At 40.3% G+C, this 21613-nt stretch overlaps 1 protein-coding gene across 2 annotated transcripts in view; it reads left to right on the forward strand.

The window, feature by feature from the left end:
• The window catches only part of SLC16A9 (solute carrier family 16 member 9), a 74348-nt gene that overhangs the window by 25272 nt on the left and 27463 nt on the right, over positions 1 to 21613 (forward strand). For both annotated transcript variants that reach the window (XM_043476907.1, XM_043476906.1), the window contains exon 2: positions 6019 to 6251. In XM_043476907.1, the coding sequence (XP_043332842.1) occupies positions 6056 to 6251 (196 nt within the window). In that variant the 5' untranslated portion in view covers positions 6019 to 6055. The remainder of the gene's footprint in view (positions 1 to 6018; positions 6252 to 21613) is intronic.

Raw genomic sequence — 21613 nt, forward strand, 5'->3', positions numbered from 1 at the left:
TATTTCCTTATTTTGTGGTCATAGACTGTACACCTAAGCTTAACCTTTGACCCAAACAGGATCAAGCTGGGTGTGGATAGTTAAAATAATAAACTTGAAATTACTGCACACTCACAACATGTTTATTCTGTTGCACTTAAAAGAAACAAATGCCAGCTAACTTAAAATAATTTACTAGGTTAACTCTGAGAATGAAATGGAAGACTGGAGGAACCGGGCCTGGGTATCCCTCGGTAGCCAAGGTAGTAGGATTTGACAGAGGGTTTCTTTAAAGCACTGCCACTGGGATCAATAAATCCCAAATATTTTTCTTTTATTAGAACATTGCACTCAAGATTCAGGATCCTGGGGAAGAGGTCCTACTGGCCTTGCTTGGTTCAGGTTTACTTTATTGGTCAAGATCAAAGACCTCTTGATTAACAGTCCCACCAACCATCTATCCATGAGGAAAGACCCAAGTGCTCCGAAGAAAATTGGCTACCATTACAACAAGGAGGAAAGGCTTGTCTAGTTGTGAACTCACCTTATAGAATATAGAAAATCAGAAAAAACAGGTGAGAGACATCTAAAGGATAGCAGATTACAGGAGAAAGATGTTGCCCTGACAGAAAATAAGAAATCACTAAATGGTATTTTTTTTTTTTAAATGGTATTTTTCACCATGTTCTGTTCAGACTACCTGTGTCTCAAATTCTGAGACAATGAAAGGTCAGAAGCTCTTAGCCAACTCTTTAAAAATCTCATCATTCTAGTCCCAGATGATACATATGGGAGCTTTGTATTTCAAAGATTTGCTCTCCCAAACATTTACTGTGAGAAGAATTTCTCTGGCTCCTGTCCTATGTGTTGAAATGTCACTCAAGGCAAAGCAAAGCAAAGCAAGGCATGGCCAAAGGCATTTCTGTCTACTTCAGTTTGAAAACTTGCAAGGGAGATATTCCTCACCTTTTCACTCCCCTTCCCTTTCCCTCCAGAAAACTCTGACTTTTTTTAAGATCATGGTGCTTTGCCTTTGTATATGTGTGCTTTTCCTGGACAGCTGTACCTTGAAGATTTAAATGAAGGACAATCTCTTATACATTAAAAAAAAATAATTTTATTTATTTATTTATGACTGTGCTGGGTCTTCGTGGCTACATGGGCTTTTCTCTAGTTGCAGCAAGTGAGCACTGCTCTCAAGCTGTGGTGTGCAGGCTTCTCACTGCAGTGGCTTCTCTTGTTTTGGAGCAGGGACTCTAGGGTGCGTGGGCTTCAGTACTTGTGGCTCCCAGGCTCACGAGCACAGGCTCAGTACTTTTGGCCCACAGGTTTAGTTGCTTCTTGGCACGTGGAATCTTCCAGGATCAGGGATCAAACCTGTGTCTCCAGCATTGGCAGGCAGATTATTTACCACTGAGCCACCAGGGAAGCCCTGCATTTGGTTTTTTACACAACCTTTTGGCCTCATTAGGTACTTGGTTATTGATGTCATACATTATCTGGTTTAGGGAATTAAGACTTTCTTTTCTTTAAAAGGTACTCTAAATAGGAATTGCAGAGTACCACTATGGTGTCTCTAGAAGGAACAGAATTTATTATTTACTTTTCAGTAGAATAGGTACGGGAGAGAATAGACTTCTCAGGAAGGGGCATATCTGAGTACTTTAAAGGATTTTATATTTGCAAGTATTCTGTCTGCTAACACAGTCATGTGGTCTGAGAGACTAAATTTTAGACTCTACAGTTTTGTGCACAAATTGTAACATTTCTTGGTTTTCAGTTATGAAATATTGCAAGTTAATTTGTACAAAAAGCTGTGGCAGGTGGTGACAGAATTTTTGCCCAGTACTTTGAATGTCAAAGTGAAGAAATTCACCAAGTTGCAGGTAAATTGATGGGTATAGCTATGAGTCTTGAAAAAGTGAAAGTGAAATCGCTCAGTCGTGGCCACTCTTTGTGACCCCATGGATTATAGCCTACCAGGCTCCTCCCTCCATAGGATTTTCCAGGCAAGAGTACTGGAGTGGGTTGCCATTTCCTTCTCCAGGGGATCTTCCCGACCCAGGGATCAAACCCTGCTCTCCTGCATTGTAGGCAGATGCATTACTGTCTAAGCCACCAGGGAAGTCTCTCTTAAGGTAGCCAAATTCCTCATCATCTAATGAGGGGTATACATGAATGGAAGAATGATATCCCTACTCTCTTCACCTATTTTCTGATGAAACTACAGCCAAGAAAATGGTTTGGCAAAATCTGTGGATGAAGAGGACTCTGTTGAACCTAACTGTGAACCTGGCATGGTGAAGAGAGACAGAAGGTAAAGATGACTGGGAGGCCCGTCAAGGGCAGGAAGTTCAGGCCGTGGGCCTCCAAATCCATTACCGTGTAAACTACTTCAGAATTTGTAAAGAATGAATGTTTTCAAATTCTTTTAAAATATAAGTTTGATACCAAAACACAGTCAAAATTAAAAACAAAAGAGACAAATCTCACCTATGACTTTAACCCTCCCCCAAAGAGACTGACATAATCAAAATAGAGCATGAACCAGGGAAGATTTAGTCTACTAATTCAAGGATGATTCAATAGTAGAAAATAGAGATTTTGTTATATTAAAAAGAGAAGAAAATTACATCATCTCCGTATGCACTGGAAATGCATTTGAGAAAAACATAACAAACATTCTTTATAATAATAACACTTGAAAGTAGAAACTTTTTCCCTTAAGTTTGTGGACTATATCTGTCTGAGCCTCAGAAGCAGTACCATGGCACTTGAAGGCTTTTCCATTAAAGTTAGAAACTGGACAAAGATATATACTCTGATTATTTAACATTATTCTGTATGCCTTGCCTCACACAAAGGCAAAAAAAAAAAGATTAGACACGTGAGAATCCAAAGTAAGGGGTTTGTAGATGGCTATATAACTGTATTGTATTATCAGTTGTATATACCCAAGAAAATCATTGAAGAATCTAATTCAAACAAGAGATTTTATAGTAAGGTAGTAGAATCCAAAATTAACATACAGATATTAATAGCTTTTATACATACAAACAGAGGTAAAGAAATAAGCCCAATTATAATGTTAGCAAAAAGAGTAAACTATAAAAATAAAAAGAAACATTGCGGAAGACTTTAAACACTAGAACACAAAATAGATTGAACAAATGCAAAGATATGAAATGGAAAATAGACTCAACATCATAAAAGGAATTTCCCCCCATTAAATCAATTTATAATTTAACTCAGTCATAATGAAAGCACTATCAGATTTTAGAATCAAACTGATTCAGAAGTTCATATAAAAAAGTAAACAAACAATGAAAGTGAAAATCACTCAGTCGTGTCTAACTCTTTGCAACCCTGTGGAACGTCCATGGAATTCTCCAGGCTGGAATACTGGAGTGGGTAGCCTTTCCCTTCTCCAGGGGATCTTGCCAACTCAGGGATCAAACCCGGGTCTCCTACATTGCAGGCAGATTCTTTACCAGCTGAGCCACAAGGGAAGCCCAAGAATACTGGAGTGGGTAGCCTATCTATTCTCCAACAGATCTTCCTGACCCAGGGAGCAAATTGAAGTCTCCTGCATTGCAGGTGGATTTTTTACCAACTGAGCTATGAGGGAAGCCCAAACAAACAAGAAGAGCCAAGCAAATATTGAAAAGGTGTGCAGTGACAGAGAGGAAAGAAACTCTTTGCACTGAAACTTGAAATATATTAAAAATGCTTAAGGAGTAATTCTCTGGTGGTCAGGTGGTTAGTTCTTTGCACTGTCACTGCTGTGGGTGCGGGTTCAAGCCCTGGTCATGAAACTAAGATCCTGCAAGCCACGTGGGTTGGCCAAAAGAAAAAGAAAGACTTAATAGTTAAACAAATTTGGTAATGACGGGTGACTAAACAGATCATTGGAACAGAAGGAAAAATCCAGAAACACCCATATATACCCAAGAATTAGATACAAATTACAAATGACTTTTCACCTATGAAACAACACATATTATTCAGAGAATGCTGAGAAATGTAAGTTAAAGCCAACAAGTTGGCAAAAATCCAAAAGTTTCACAACACACCCAAAGTTGCTGGGGCTCATATAAATTGGTTTAATCCCTTGAAGTCAATTTGCTAATACTGATTACAATTACAAATGTCTATTTGTAGTTGACTCAGCAATTCTTTTCAGATATGTAGAAAGATATATGTGTATTTGAGGTTATTCATTACAGCATTGTTTTTCATTGGGAGCAGTGGGGACTGGTTAAAGAATTCAGAATTACTGGAACACAACGTAGCCGAAAGAAAGGAGTGAGGATGGTTATTACACATTGATGTGAAAGATCTTCAAGGTATTTTTCAAGTGAGAAAAAGCAAGACACATATCAGTGTATATAACATGCTGTTATTTTGTGTGTAAAAAATTAGAGGGAATCTGTATTTGAGTTAGCTTATGTATTTATAAGTTAATTCTGTGTGAGTGCGTGCTGAGTTGCTTCAGTTCTAGAAAGATACAAGAGAAACAAGAAGTGTTGATTACCTTTGAAGGGTATGGGAATTAGACAGGAACTAGGTAGAGGGAGACTGTATATCTTCGTCATTTTTTTTCCATTTTGAACCAAATGAATGTTTTGTTGAAAAAAGGATATCTAAGACTATTTGCTTGTTTTTGCTTGTTATATTCATAAAGAAACTCTTGAAGGGGACTTCCCTGGTAGTCCAGTGGTTAAGAATCCATCTGCCAATGCGGGGGACATGGATTCCATTCCTGATCTGGGAAGATCCCACATGCCATGGAGCAACTAAGTCCATGTGCCATAACTATTAAGCCTGTGCTCTAGAGCCCGGGAGAGGGAGCCACACAATTACTGCAACCCAAGTCTAGAGCCTGTACTCTGCACCAAGAGAAGCCCCTGCAGTGAGAAGCCCCCACATAGCACAAGGAAGACCCAGCGCAGCCAAAAATAAATAAATATGTTTTTTTAAAAAAAAGAAACTCCGGAGGGATACTTGAGCTGGTGAACATTGTGACGTGCTGTCTACCCTCCCTCCAGACCCCCTTTAGGAATGAAAGGTTTCTTGCCCCCAAAACTGAAGGGCTGCTAACAGATGGCTTCAGGTAACAGCCCCCAGGGGTAATGGTTGCCCCTTTTGAATAGTCACCTCACCCGAGGTCACACCCTCTTCCCAGGTGGTCTGCAATTGGTGAGTTACCTACATGGGGGTGTGAAGGGCCAGCTCCTCTTGCCCCACTCAGGGCAACTCTGAGGGGTCAGCCCGGCTTTGGAAATCTCCTTAATCCTTAACTCTGAATGGTGGCTTGCCTTCTCTTGCTGCTGTCTGTTCTCTTCCAATGAGAGCACTTTTAATAAACCTTCTCTTGCTAAGAGTCTTCTTCACAGGGAACTCAACATGCAACAAGAATCCAAAACAGTCATTTCCTGTGGTTGGCTTGGGGTGGGAACCTGGTGAATGGGGATAAATTTAGGAAGGAGACTTCACTCTATGCCTTTTTTTAAAAATTTGAAGTATAGTTGATTTACTTCATGTTAGTTATAGGTGTACAGCACCATGATTGAGTTGTACATATATTATGTGTGTGTGTGTGTATATATATGTATGTATATATACACCTATATATGTATATAAATACACACATATATATATATATATTCTTTTTAGATTCTTTCCCTTAAAGGTTATTACAAAATATTGATTATAGTCCTTCATGCTATACAGTAGGTGCCTGTTGGTTATCTGTTTTATATATAGTAGTGCATATATGTTCATTTCAAACTCCTAATGTATCCCTTTTATAATATAAAAAACATTTTTTTGGAAACATGTGGATATAGTACTTATTCAAATCAGAAATAAAAATTTTAAAGTTAACTTGGTATCTCAGTGATCTCTTATCCTTTTCCTTGTGTATTTTTAGAGAACTTTTTAATCTTTTAATTTAGGAGGAGCTATTTTAAATCTAAAATACCATGCTTCACCACACTCTAAATATGCTTTTTCTTTTTTTCTTTTTTTTTTGCTTAGGACCCACTGAGAGACGCCTCCTTGACCTCACATTACAATGGAATTTAAAAAGTCACCTGATGGTGGCTGGGGCTGGGTGATTGTGGCTGTCTCCTTCTTTACTCAGTTTTTGTGTTATGGATCGCCGTTAGCTGTTGGCGTCTTGTACATAGAATGGCTGGACGCCTTTGGTGAAGGAAAAGGAAAAACAGCCTGGATTGGATCCCTTGCAAGTGGAGTTGGCTTGCTTGCAAGTAAGTGGATAACTTTGTGCTTCTCCTCACTCATTAATCGTTTAATTACATAATTGTTTCCTGCCTCATTAACACTGTACAGGCATAGGAGGCTACTTTTTTTTAAGTATAATGCCTACTTTGCTGCTTTCACTGAGATTATAAACCTCTTCTTCCCTGTAATAGTGTGTCTGACACTCAGTCATGTCTGACTTTTTGTGACTCTGTGGACTGTAGCCCACTAGGCTCCTCTGCCCATGGGAATTTCCAGGCCAGAATAGTACAGTGGGTTGCCATTTCCTTTTCCAGGAGATCTTCCTGACCCAGGGACCAAACCCAAGTCTCTTGCATTGCAGACAGATTCTCTACTGTCTGAGCTACCAGGGAAGTCCTCATTATAATAAATCATGTGAAAATACAGAAATTCCATAAGATATTGAATCATTCATATCTTTATTCATTTACTTGCTGCTGTGTATCAGGCATTGATGCTGGATATGAAAGGATGAATGGCTAGCACTTCATTTATTTCTGCCTTTAAGAGGTTCAGTCTAGTGAGACACAAATACTTCCACAAGTAAGAAAGATACAAGGGCATGAGGACAGTGATCCATGTATGTCCGAAGAATACTGGTGACCAAAAGGCCAAATGTTTTGCATCAGTCCTGGAAACAGTTCCTCTGTGATTCATAGTTACTCTTCTCTGATTCAGATATACTGTGATCAAATTGCATGTCCTACATTTGTGTCACCTTCTTAAGAAAAATTTGACGTGGCAAAGGGTAGTCCCATCTCACAATGATGATGCCATTAAGGATTTAAATGTAGTGTTATATATGTGATGCATTTTGTGTGACCTTTATATAATGTATCCAGAAGTAATATTCTTGATTAGCACTTATCAAGTATGATACAATAGTGATTCTTAACATCTCTAGAGAGCATAGTGGAGGAGCTTTTTTTTTTAAGGATTATATGCACTTCAATTTCTAGAGTTGTAGTTTGAACTCTGCAATATCTTTAGTGATTGTCAGTCTAACTTACTTGGAACTGGTTAAGAACAGATATGCTGAAACGTAGCCCTGGAGTCTCTTCCTGTGCTTTGAACTTGACATGGTGATTCATTGAGCAAATCATAATCTCTGTTCTTATGGGAAAATAAGGACAACACATGTGGTGATTTATAAGATCTTTTTGCAGCTCTAAAATGATTTCCAAAGAAAATGCAATGGCCATTCCTTCTTTTAAATTTGTTGTCTTTCCTGATCACTAAAGGGGACTTCTTAGAACAAAATAAAACATAAACAGTTGCTTCCAACTGATGCATTACCTTGTTAAATTAAAAACAAGACTTGAAAAACAATGCTGGATCATCTGGCCATGTCAGATAAGATAACTAAGCATAATTAAACAAATGAAAATAACACTGTCATTATAAGCTTAAGAAAAACAGGAAACATTTGCCAAGATTTGTTTGAAAGAATTTTTCAAAATGTGGGCTCTTTGTAAAGCTGTCAGAGTACAAGTGAATGGTGGTTGCTATGTTTGAGAGTATAATTTTTAGAGACTGATCTGGTGAGAAGAGAATTTTTAAATGTTGTCCAATTAGTCATCATTTCTATTAGCAAATTCAAAGTTAAATAGGAATGCAATTACTTGCCTTCTAGCAAGAATCAAAGGGTAATTGAAATACTACCTCTGTTAGCACATACCTGGAGAACAGACCTCTCTTTCATGAAGTTTGTCCAGGTAGGACTTGAGGGTTTGAGGGTTCAGGGAAGCTAAGATCATCTTAGGGATGGGTAGGGTGGTCAGAGCTGACGCTGAGACTCTGAACTGTGGCTCTCTAATTTCTGCAGGTTCCCAGGTGAATGACTAGTTTATCTCGGGGCCACGAGCAGCCCTCTTCACTTATAGGTAGGACCAGCTACGTAATCTGCAAGCCCATGTGTGAAATGAAAATGCAGGACCTTCTGTTAAAAAAGTTAAGAATTTCCAGATAGAGCAGGGCAGCAGACCAAGTGCATGGTCCTTTTCAGAGCCAAGTCCTGTCCCGCTGGTTGGGCTGGAGAGAGAGCATCCCACTGAACGTCCAGGGAGTGAACAAGTACTGAGGGGAATGTTGAGCTGAAGTCAGAGTTAGTCTGAGCCCTGGCTCCACTACCCTGTAGCTGAGGGACCATATGCAAGTCACTTAACTTCAGTGTCTATAGCTAGATGAGGAGACACTGAGACCAGCTAATCAAAACTTTTGAAGATAAGCGTAGACTGTGAAGACCAGAGGGTTCCAGAATGAGGGAGCAGTGAGAAGAAAATGTTGACAGGAGACCTAAGACTTATGGGTGTGTGTGTGTGTGCATGCACACGTGCCTGTGTGCCCTTTAGTTAGTGGCCACTGAATATCCATGTTGTTGGCCTCTCTTGGCTCGTCATAGCATAAATTAGGGGACAAATCCTGAGAGCTATGGTAATACAATGTTAGCGAGAGGTGTTGAGCAGCGTTTGAGCCACATTCAGCTTCTACTTTGTCAACCACTTTGTCCTAAGCAGAAACAAACGGATCGGTACTACCTTGGAAACAGAAAAAGTCCACCTCACAATGGTTATCAGTGATTCTTTTCTTTTAACTCTATTAACTTACTTACTCTTGGTCGTGCTGTGTCTTCGGTGCTGCACATGAGCTTTCTCTGGTTGGTGGAGAGTGGAGACCACTTTCTGACTTCTCCTGGCAGCAGCTTCTCTTGTCGCGGAGCTCGGGCTCAGCAGTTGTGGTGCACAGGCTTAGCTGTCCCGTGGAATGTGAGATCTTCCCGGAACAGGGATCGAACCCATGTCCCTTGCATTGGCAGATGGATTCTGGACCAGTGGCCCACCAGGGAAGTCCTATCAGTGATTCTAAAATAGGGAGATAATCAGAATCATTTGCAGAAAATTTCAGCGTATAAATGCCTAGATTAGACCCTTAGGTATTCTAATTCAGTTTATAATGGGACCCACGTACATGAATTTTTTTCAAGCCTCCAAAGTGATTTTCAAGTTGGGACTACCACTGGCTTAAGCCCTCTCTACTTAGATTTCATTCTGGCACTTTCTGATATTTTTCAAATATATGATTGCTGTTGACTTATTTAGAAAGAGAAATACTGTAGGTTTCTGCTTGAATGTGTCACTGTGCTCATTCTGTCTAAATCATGACAAATAAATTGTGTCCAGTGGTTCCAGTCTGGTGTTTGCATCCTTCTTGATAAAAACTTAACAAAAAGGCAGAAAGTGAAGAAGAACTAAAGGGCCTCTTGATGAAAGTGAAAGAGGAGAGTGAAAAAGTTGGCTTAAAGCTCAACATTCAGAAAACTAAGGTCATGGCATCTGGTCCCATCACTTCATGGCAAATAGATGGGGATACAGTGGAAACAGTGGCTGACTTTATTTTTCTGGGCTCCAGAATCACTGCACGGGGTGATTGAAGCCATGAAATTAAAAGACGCTTACTCCTTGGAAGGAAAGTTATGACCAACCTAGACCCTGATGCTGGGAGGGATTGGGGGCAGGAGGAGAAGGGGACGACAGAGGATGTGATGGCTGGATGGCATCACCGACTCGATGGTCATGAGTTTGGGTAAACTCCGGGAGTTGGTGATGGACAGGGAGGCCTGGCGTGCTGCAATTCATGGGGTCGCAAAGAGTCGGACACGACTGAGTGACTGAACTGAACTGAACTGGAGAACAGCATATTAAAAAAGCAGAGACATCACTTTGTCAACAAAGGTCTGTCTAGTCAAGGCTATGGTTTTTCCAGTGGTCATGTATGGATGTGAGAGTTGGACTATAAAGAAAGCTGAGTGCTGAAGAATTGATGCTTTTGAACTGTGGTGTTGGAAAAGACTCTTGAGAATCCCTTGGACTGCAAGCAGATCTGACCAGTCCGTCCTAAAGGACATCAGTCCTGGGTGTTCATTGGAAGGACTGATGTTGAAGCTGAAATTCCAATACTTTGGCCACCTGATGTGAAGAACTGACTCATTTGAAAAGACCCTGATGCTGGGAAAGATTGGGGGCAGGAGGAGAATGGGATGACAGAGGATGAGATGGTTGGATGGCATCACCGACTCAATGGATATGGGTTTGGGTGGACTTTGGGAGTTGATGATGGACAGGGAGGTCTGGCGTGCTGCAGTTCATGGGGTTGCAAAGAATTGGACGCGACTGAGTGACTGAACTGAACTGAATATAATTTGTACGTATATATATATGTGTGTGTGCGCGTATATATATTTATATAAATACATCTTTGATAGTTGTTCTTCAATTTAGGAGCATATATGAATTACTTGAGCTTTAAAAAGCACCTTTCTTACTCATCAGTGCTGTGAGGGTGGGGATGGTCCCAAGAATCTTCATTTTTTATCATTAAAAAAAAGAAATATATATATATATATATATGTATGTATGTATGTATGTATTTGGCTGCTCAGGTCTTAGTTGTGGCATGCTGGATCTCTGATCTTTGTTGCTGCATGTGAAATCTAGTTCCCTGACCAGGAATCAAGCCCAGTCTCCCTGCATTGGGAGTGCAGAGTGTTAGCCACCCGGCCACTAGGAAAGTCCTAGGAATCTTCATTTTAACTAGCTCCCCAGATGATTCTTCTTCAGCAAGCTGTATTATAGCTGAGAAACACAAGTTGTTTTCTTTACCCAGTTTTGTCTGGAGAAGGTCTGGTAGGTGTTATCCTTGACCAATTTTGTGATCCGACCTCTGGAGATTTATAGCTGAGCAAGTATAGCAGAAGTACCTTTGCCAAGCAACATACAAATTCCACTTTTTAACAAATATTTGTTTAACTGTATTTATTTGGCTGCACTGAGTCTTAATTGTGGCATGTGGGATCTTTAGTTGTAGCATGTGAACTCTTAGCTGTGGCATGTGGGATCTAGTTCTCTTACCAAGGATCGAACCTTGGCCCCCTGCATTGGGAGCACGGAGTCTTAGCCAGTGAACCACCAGGGAAGTCCCACAAATTCTGTTTTTCATCTGTTTGTCCCGTTAGTTTGAAAAGTGCCCCTTGGGTGTCTGGCAGTCACCTTCGCTTACTTGATCCTCATAACAATACACTGTGTGTGTGTGAAAGTCGCTCAGTCATGTCCGACTCTTTGCGACCCCGTGGACTGTACAGTCCAGGGAATTCTCTAGGCCAGAATACTGGAGTGGGTAGCCTTCTTCTTCTCCAGGGGATCATCCCAACTCAGGGATCGAACCCAGGTACAATACACTGAAGTAGGCGTGATTGTCCTTAGGGTTTAGTGACCTGCCCAAGATGAAGTACACTTTCTAAGGGTTTTTTTCTGACCTGTTAAGTCTGTTTCTTCATCTTTAAATGGGAGATAATGAAAGTACCTACCTTGTAGGATTGCTTTGTAGAAAAACAGAGATGGTGCTTGGCATATGGTAAGTACTCAACAAATATTAGTAATTAGAGAACAGCAGTTCCCCACAAATAAAATTACTTGCCCAGGCAGTTCCAACCATGCTGAAGAATCTGCAAAAGAAAGGGACCATTCAGTATGAAAGAAGAAGAAACTTCTAGGACAATGGGCAGAAGGGAGAACTATCAAGATTGTGTGTGTGCTAAGTTGCTTCAGCTGTGTCCGACTCGTTGCGACCCTGAGGACTGTAGCCTGCCAGGTTCCTCTGTCCGTGGGATTCTCCAGGCAAGAATACTGGACTGGGTTGCCATTTCGTTCTCCAGGGGATCTTTCCAACTCAAGGATCAAACCTGTGTCTTTTATGTCTCCTGCATTAACAGGCATGTTCTTTACCACTAGCACCACCTGGGAAGCCCAAAGATTGTACCTAAGCATATGGAATTTAAAGCACACCAATTTTCTTTAAGAAACCTAGATTTGGACAGTAGCTCAGAATAGTGAAAAGACATGCAGTTCTTATCTTTACAGTCTTTATAATCTTAATTCTTTCTCTTTGAAACGAGTAACTGAGAAAAACTAAGAAGTAGACCTCTCATCTGGATTGTTTTTCCAGATGGCCTTTGGGATGAATAAAGCTGAATATCAAGGATTTGGTTTCCCTAGGTTATACATTGTCATTACAGACAGTCAGAGAGCCTAGTCTCTATCTTAGGGACGCCCAGACAGAAGACATTGTCTCTGCTATGAGTAGTTTATAATCTCAGGAAAGAGGGAAAAAGGGTAGTGATCCTCTGAGACATCACCACAAATAGCAAGAATAGCAGGAACAAGACAGTCTCTACGGGCTGGGCAAGGCAGATGGGCAGGGACAGGGCAGTCCTTGCAGAGTCCGTGCAGAGCCCTGGTGTCTGCACTGCCCGTGACGTGGTCTGGTAGAGTAAATTTGGCTGAAGAAGGAGAGAGTGTGTTAGGTGTGACACAGGTGTGTTAGGTATATAACATTGTGTTAGGTATAGCCAACAGGTGTGACAGTTGGTGTCAACTTGGCTAGGCTACATTCTGTGGTTATTGAAACACTCATGGAGGTGTGGCTGTGAAGGTGTTTTATGGATATGCTCTAAGTCCATAGTCAGTTAACTGTAACTCAGAGAGATTATCCTCAATAAATTAGATGGATCTGATTCAATCTGTTGAAAGGCTTCATGAGCAGAAGGGAGCTTTTCAGAAGAAGAAATTCTGCCTGCGGGCTGTGGCTTTATTCTGTGGGAGAGAGTTTTAACCTGCCCTTACTGATGCCTGTCCTGTGGACACCATACTTGTCTCACCAAGCCCCACAATCGCATAAACCAATTCCTTGCAATAAATCTCCTAACGTACGTCTACTTCTGGTTCAGCTTCTATGGTCAGAATCTGAAGGATACAGAAGGAATGGAAGGTCACTGAACTAAAGGGCAATCATGGCCTCATATATACATATTTTGTTCTTGTTGCACTGGATCTCCATTGCTGCACACAGGCTTTCTCTAGTTGCCGAGATTGGGGGCTACTCTCCAGTTGCCGTGCATGGGCTTCTCATTGCAGTGACTTCTCTTGCTGTGGAGCAAAGGCTCTAGGTGTGTGGGCTTCAAAAGTTGTGGTCCGTGGGCTCTAGAGCTCAAGGGCTCCAGTAGTTGTGGCACATGGACTTAGTTGCTGCTCCGAGTGTGGAATGTTCCCGGACCAGGGATCAACAACTGTGTCCACTGCATTGGCATGCTAATTCTTATCCACTGTACCACTGGGGAGGAAGCCCCTTTATTCATTTTTATTGGAGTATATTTGTGTTACAATATTGTGTTAATTTCTGCTCTATGTATATACAGTGGAATATTATTCAGTCTTTTATTAAATTGAGAGAAAGCACTCTTTGGTTAGATGTAATTCTTCAAATTCAAGGAGAAGGGTGGAGCCATTTTTCCAACAGCAGAGATGCTGAGAGATCTTTTGTTCTGCAGTTTTGTACTCCGAATAGATTGAACAGTCCCTTCCCTCTCATTTTTTGTCCTTAATTCCTTTAAAGGTCTTCAAATTGCTAAGGAGTCAGTACATCTATGCCTGGGTTAATATAATGAGTCAGTATAGCCAACAGATTTGCTGCCTGAGTTGCAAGCGTTGGCAGAGCTGAGTTTGAGTGTATCCATACAATTTTACCCTCAAGTACTGTAGACTCCTTTGTGTGGGGCTGAATTTCTGCCTCCTGTTACATTGGCCCATTCCCAGTGTGCTCGGCAGGTCTACGGTTGATTGGTGTGAATCATGTAGGTTTTGCTGACTTGAAAAAAGCAAATGTGCATAATATGCCAAACCAACCCACAAGCAAAGGTGATCAGTATACTTGAGAGCAAGGATTTGAGTGGGTGTGGCTCCATAGTGCCTTTCTCTTCCTCGGGAAGATAAACTTAAAATTTCTGGTCTCAGCAAGAGTGAGGAATGAGGAACCTGCATTGTTGGGCTCCCTGCATTGTAAGTGGAGGGATGGGAGTCCTGAACCAAATCGGTCTACTCTGTTAGGGAACATTTACAGCGCTGGGAGCACACAGCCTGGTTGTAATTTCTTTGTACACACACACACACACACAAAATGTGTGTGCTCAGTTGCTTTAGTCATGTTCCACTCTTTGCGACCCCATGGACTGTAGCCTGCCAGGATCCTTTGTCCATGGTATTTTCCTGGCAAGAATACTGGAGTGGATTGCCATGCCCTCCTCCAGGGGATCTTCCCAACCTAGGAATCGAATCCACATCTCCTACATAGTAGGCAGATTCTTCATTGCTGTGCCACCAAGGAAGCCCCATATATATATATATACACACACACATCAAATTTCAACCTGCTATAATTTCATTCTTTTTCTAAAGATTTTTTTGATGTGGATCATTTAAAAAGTCTTATTGAATTTGTTTCTGTTGTTTGTTGAAGCAAGAATAATATTGCTTCTGTTATTTATGCTCTGGATTTTTAGCCTGGAGGCCTGGGGATCTTCGCTCTCCAACCAGGGATCACACCTGCACCCCCTGCATTGGAAGCACAGAGCCTTAACCACTGGACCACCAGGGAAGTCCCTATAATTTATTTCTCACTCTAATATGAATAGAGTGAGATGTTTCTATTCCCTGCAGCAGGCTAGGCCATCCTACCACTCTGGGGACTCTCTGAATCTTTTTGGGAGAGAGAAGTGCATGGAAGTTGATATATTTTTCAAAGGAGATAATTTCTTTCCCAAAGCTTTCTTACAAAATTTATAAACTGGAAAACGGCATTGTGGTTCTGTTGCCTCCATTGAGAATGTTTTTCATTCCGGTTGTCAGTACAACCATACTTCACAGAGCAGTTAAAGGCTCAGTTCGTTGGCCCATGGTGATCTCCCTTTTCTGAAATTCTCAAACACATGATCTGAACCTTTCTTTTGGGAGTTAATCACCCATGGCTTAGGTTTGGACCTTTGTTTGTTTTGCCTTTTGGCCTAGCTTGGAAACTGTGTGTGTTTTTCCCTGTGTCCTTTTCTACCATGGTGCCTTGATATCACACACCAGGGCTATGTGGTCCAGAGTAGTAACTAGCTGTATGTGGCTGTTGGGTACTTAAAATGTGGATATTTCAAGATGAGATGTGATGTAAGTGTCACAAATACATACTGGATTTCAAAAACTTAGTACAAAAGAAAGGAGTGTAAAATATCTCTAATGATATTGAAATGTTGAAGTGATAATGTTTTTGATATAATCAGTTAGGTAAAATATATTATTGACATCAATTTTACCTCTTTTTCTTTTTCTCATGGAGCTACTAGAAACTTTAACATTCCATGTGTGGCTTCTTATTTTTCAGTTTTGCAGCAGTGCTTCTCTAATGGATGCTTGGTAAATAGTGGGGGAATGGTAATGGTCAAATGTTTACTTTTATGTTTGCTTAATGCAGACTTAAATTTATGTTACTATTCATAGCAAATTTTAAAATTTTAATTGGTGTATTCTTCCTCTTTGCTAATTTCAACCACCAGCAAAAATTTAACACTGTTTCTTCCCACATAACCCTGAAGGGCTGAAGGAAACAATTTCATCCCTTACTAGTAGTTCATTCTGACTTCCTTAAAACAACTTATCCTTCTCATTTTCTAATTCAGCCTTGATCATAACAAAACACTTTTTCCACTAGAGTTTTCATTTTCATTTCCCTCATTGACTGTGAGTAATATCAATCAGTCTGATTTGCAGATGGCTATGAACAAATGGTTTTATATTTTTGTTTCATTTTGTATTTAAGAGGTTGTAGGGCTTCCCTGGTGGCTTAGATGGTAAAGAATCTGCCCACAATGCAGATCTGGTTTTGATTCCTGGGTTGGGAAGATCCCCTGGAGGAGGGCATGGCAGCCCACTCCAGTATTCTTGCCTAGAGAATCCCATGGACAGAAGAGCCGGGCAGGCTACAGTCCACGGGGTCACAAAGAGTTGGACATGACTGAGTGACCAAGCACAGCACAGCACAGCTCTCTTAAAACTCATCTGTATCCTCCTTTCATTCTTCATTGCTCACTTTGGTTTATAGGGTTACTCCCTAATATGTAAGTTCTTACCTCTTTTGAAAAATTTATTTATTTTTAATTAGAGGATAATTGCCTTACAATATTGTGTTGGTTTCTGCCATACATCAACATGAATCAACCATAGGCATACATGTGTCCCCTTCCTTTTGAACCTTTCTCCCACCTGCCACCCCTCTAGGTAGTCACAGAGCCCTGGTTTTGAGTTCCCTCCGTCATACAGCAAATTCTTACCTTTTTTAGAGGGAAAGTGTCAGCATTGTGCCAAAGATGTTGCCAGACCACTATGAAGGAGAGTGGAATATCTTTTAGGATCCTGCCTACCTCTTACCAAGCAGGGCATGGCAACCCACTCCAGTATTCTTGCTTGGAGAAACCCATGGACAGAGGACCGTGGTGGGCTACAGTCCATGGGCTTGCAAAGAGTCGGACACGACTAAACAACTGGGCATGCATACATGCATACCTCTTACTGCCCCACCTGTCACCTGCTACCCTCAAACCATTCTGTGCTGACTGCCAGCCCTGCTACTGAGCATTTTCAGTTCATCTAATCAATCAAGATTAATTACCCAAACAGAAGGTAGTAATAGTAATAATGGCTCCTAAACCCCAATACACATAAAACTATGAGTTCAAGAAAGCTTTTCATGGGGTCTTCCATAGTGGTCCAGTGGTAAGACTCTCAGCTTCCAATGCAAGAGGCATGGGTTTGATCCTTGGTAGGGGAACTAAGATCCCATATGCTGCACGGTGTGGCCAAAGAAGAAAAACAAAACCAAAAAAAGAAAAAAGAAAACTTTTCACAAAAGACAAAAGGCATATGAAGACAGTGATATATAGTATGTGTGTGTTTCCCACTATCGTACTGGCCTCCATTTTACTCTGAAATTATATCCTTCTCACTATTTCCTTATTAAAATATTCCTTCTTCTGCTTTAATGATGAGGCAATGAAAATAGATGGTTATTACAGTTAAAAATTGTTTTTATTTGTCAAAGTAAAAAGGTCGGCATCCCAATGATGATGCTCCTCCCTCCCTCTTTTCTAAAATTTTACAGATTCCCAAGCAGTGGAGTCACCGTTTCACATTACAAGTTAACTGACTTTTGTTCCAAAGATTCCTTCTGCAAAGTAAAACACCTGAAGCCTCATCAATCTCCCCTGAGAGTAGTCGTTTGATTTATTTAGTCTCTTGAATAGAAACTAGTCCAATGCTGAGGAGTAATCTATGGTTTATCATCTTGTAGAACTTGCCTGTTACTGTAAAGAGCTAAACACATAAATATGTCAGGTTTTGTGGATGTGACTTACTGGTCACTTCCAGTTGTACTTTGCCCTAATTGTTATTGATGAAACCTGGGGCTGTTGTGGTTTAAAGCTATGTAAATCAAGTCTAGAAATACCCTGGTTCTGAGGATGAGAATAAAATAATTTATTCTAAACCTTTAAGCACCAAAATGAGCATAAATGTCATGTTTTCATCTTCCATAAATTCATTAAGCTACTTAAACTGTGAGATAATACAAAAGTATGTAGGTGTTTTTTAAACATATTTCTAGAGAAACATTAAGGTGCCAATGGAAACACTTCTCAGTTGGGAAGATTGTTGGGCTGACTTTGGCCTTAGCTCTGTCATTGATTAGCTATGGATCCTTGGTCAAATCACGCGATCCTTCTAAGCTCCAGTTTCATTGTTTTACCTTTGGACCCTTTCCAAGGCCTCTTTCAGCTCTAAAATTCTTTGTCCTTAACCTCTGACATCAAAGATTTTTTTTCATTTCAGTTAGCAGCAGTTGATGGTGTGAAAGTAGAGAATTTTTTTTCTTCTAGTTTTTCTTCTAGTTTTATTCATTATTATTATTCCATTGACTTAAAGTGCTGTATAAGTTTAAGGTATATAGCATAATGATTAAACTTACATTTATCATGAAACGATTACCACAGTAAGTTTAGTGAACATTCATCAATTCATATATGCACAGCATTAAAGAGATAGAAAACATTTTTTCCCCTATCATTATGTTTTAGTTTAGTGAACATCCAACATTTTATATATGAACAGCTTTAAAGAAGTAGAAAAAAAATTTTTCCTTGCGATGAGAACTGTGAGGATTTACTCTCTTAACAACTTTCATATATAAATACAACCGTGTTAGTTATATTTATCATGTTGTACATTTCGTCCCTAGTGCTTATTTGTCTTATAACCAGAACTTTGGCCCTTTTGACCACTGTCCTCCAGTTCTCCCTCCCTCTGCCCTCTACCTCTGTAACCACATACTTGATTTCTTTTCCTATGAGCTTTTTTGTTGGCTTGTTTGTTTTTGAAGTCTGACTGACTGACTGACTAACAGCACCATGTTAGTTCTAATACACGACATAGTGATTTGATATTTCTATGTGTTTTTAAGTGAGCTTCCCTGGTGGCTCAGACGGTAAAGAATCCTCCTACAATGCAGGAGACCTGGGTTTGATCCCTGGGTTGGCGCGATCCCCTGGAGGAGGGCATGGCAACCCACTCCAGTATTCTTGCCTAGAGAATCCCCACGGACAGAGGAGCCTGGTGGGCTACAATGTATGAGGTTGCAAAGAGTAGGACACCACTGAGCGACTGAAAACAAGCACAGCACATGTTTTTAAAATGATCACTATAATAAGTGTCCTATGGTGCCATTCTAAGATACTACACAATTATTGACTATATTCCCCATGCCCTACATTTCATACCTGTGACTCATTGATTTTGTAACTGGAAGTTTGCACCTCTTAATTTCCCTGATCTTTCTCTCCCCCTACGCCACTCCCCTCTGGGAACCACCAGTTTGTTCTCAGTAATCCATGACTGTTTCTGTTTAGAATGTTTGTTCATTTTACTTTTTTAGATTCAACATATAAGTGAAATCGTACAGTATTTGTCTTTCTCTGTCTGACTTATTTCACTTAGTGTAATACTCTCTAGGTCCATCCATATAGTCACAAATAGCAAGATTTCATTCTTTTTGATGACTGAGTAATATTCCATTTTGTGTGTGTGTGTGTGTGTGTGTGTGTGTGTGTGTGTGTCTGTCTGTCTGTCTGTCACACCGCATCCATTTATCTGTTGATGAGCACTTAAGTTGGTTTCATATCTTGGCTATTGTAAATAATGCTGCACTTAACATGGGGATGCATATATCTTTTCAAATTAGTGTTTTTGTTTTCTTTGAATAAAGACCTAGGAATGGAATTGCTGGATATTATGGTAGTTCTATTTTTAAATTTTTGAGGAATCTCCATATTGTTTTCCATTGTGGCTACACCAGTTTACATTCTCACCAACAGTGCCTGCTGCTGCTGCCGCCAAGTCGCTTCAGGTGCGTCCGACTCTACGCGACCCCATAGACAGCAGCCCACCAGGCTCCCCCGTCCCTGGGATTCTCCAGGCAAAAACACTGGAGTGGGTTGCCATTTCCTTCTCCAATGCATGAAAGTGAAGTCACTCAGTCGTGTCTGAGGGTTCCCTTTTCTACACATTGTAGCCAGCACTTATTTGTTATCTTTTTGATAAAGTCAGTCAGGTATGAGATGAGAATTTCTTTAAAAGCAGTTTCAATTTGCTGTTTTCATTTGTTAAAGAATCTCTGCTTGCTTCTTCCTTAAGCTTAAGTTTTTTCAAAGAATCATGTATTAGACAGCATGATAAAATAATTTATCACAAAATTGATAATAATATTACATATTTTATAAAGTAGTGATTTTGACTGACTGTACATGCTATGAAATTTATTACCCTTCATCCCACTGCCAGCTTCCCAAACTCTGGGTTTCCTTGTAGAATTCACATGCATTAAGGAGCATAAATTTAAAGACCTACTTTGAGGGTGAAACTTGAAACTTTTCAAGTATGCCAGATACAATCTCTGTTTCAATTCCATGTGACTGTTGAATTTGTAAACACTGACTCTCAATGTCAGTACAATTGGTAAACAGCAGAAAAGGGTCACGACTTTATGATGTCAGGCAACCACTTATGAAATTTGACTCTTAAAATCGTTTCTATTTTTGAAGTATCTAAGTGTTTCTTTTTGGGTATACACATAGCTCAATAGCTCAACTGTCAGATAAAAAGTATGGTCTTTCAAATGGCTTTTCCTCCTAATACACTGGTGTATAATATTCTCCTCTGTCATGTAAATATATCAGTTTTCTTCTCTCTACTGGTTCACAGAAGAGTGCCTGAAATGACCAGGGAGGAATGTGGGATATGTCTGTAGGCTTTAAAAGCTGGTAGTATCTCAGTGATCATAACCTGGTCTTAAATATGTTCTTAGCACATTGTTGATTGGGGGATTTTTGCAGAAACGAATCCCTGTGGCCATAATACACAATATGTAAGTCTCCAGTTAATAACGTGTTGAGTAAGAATGGGCCTGGTATTGGTAAGCATGGGCCTGGGATCATAAGATCCTGGGTCCACCACTTATGAGACTGTGGATGGATGACACCACCTCTCCATTTACATTTTCTTAAAAACTTTTAAGATATGTACAGAAAAGTGTACATGTCATGAGAGTATAGCTCTGTGATTTTTTTTTTTTTTAACAAACCAGACACACTCATGTAATGGGCACATTCACATCCAGAAACAGGACGTTAGAACACCTAGAAGTTGGGCTGCGTTCCCTTCTGGATACAGCTCCCTAATCCCTACCAAAGATAGCTGCTGTCCTGACTTCTGAATAGATTAGTTTTGCCTCTTTTTGTCCTGAGAAGGACTAAGTACTGGGACTTCCCTGGCAGATCCAGTGGTTAAGACTTTGCCTTCTAATGTAGCGAGTGCGGATTCGATCCCTGGTTAGGGAGCTAAGATCCTACGTGCCTTGTGGCCAAAAAAACCAAAAAACGTAAAGCAGAACAATATTGTAACAAATTCAATAAAGACTTAAAAAATTATCCACATCAAAAAAAAATCTTAGAAAGTACTGAGAATAATTGAAATTGCTCAACGTGTTCTTTTCTCATATTGGGTCTTTCACTCCACATTGATTTGTGAGATTACACCTGCATTGCTGTGTGTAGCTGTAGATCGTTCATTCTCATGGCTTTGTCGTAGTCCATTGTTTGAATCTACTCATACCTTCTACTGCTGAAGAACATCTGTATTTGTAGACATGGCTACTATGACTAGTTTTGCTATAACCATTTTTTGCCAAACCACTTTGTTTATGAGTTTGGGTGTAGGTAGGTGGCGCTAGTGGTAAAGAACTTGCCTGCCAATGCAGGAAACTATACACATGGGTTCCATCCATGGGTCGGGAAGATCCTCTGGAGGAAGACATGGCAACCCACTCCGGTATTCTTGCCGGGAGAATTCCATGGACAGAGAATCCTGGTGGGCTG

The sequence above is a fragment of the Cervus canadensis genome, chromosome 8 (assembly GCF_019320065.1).
Source record: "Cervus canadensis isolate Bull #8, Minnesota chromosome 8, ASM1932006v1, whole genome shotgun sequence".
Taxonomy (NCBI): Eukaryota; Metazoa; Chordata; class Mammalia; order Artiodactyla; family Cervidae; genus Cervus; species Cervus canadensis.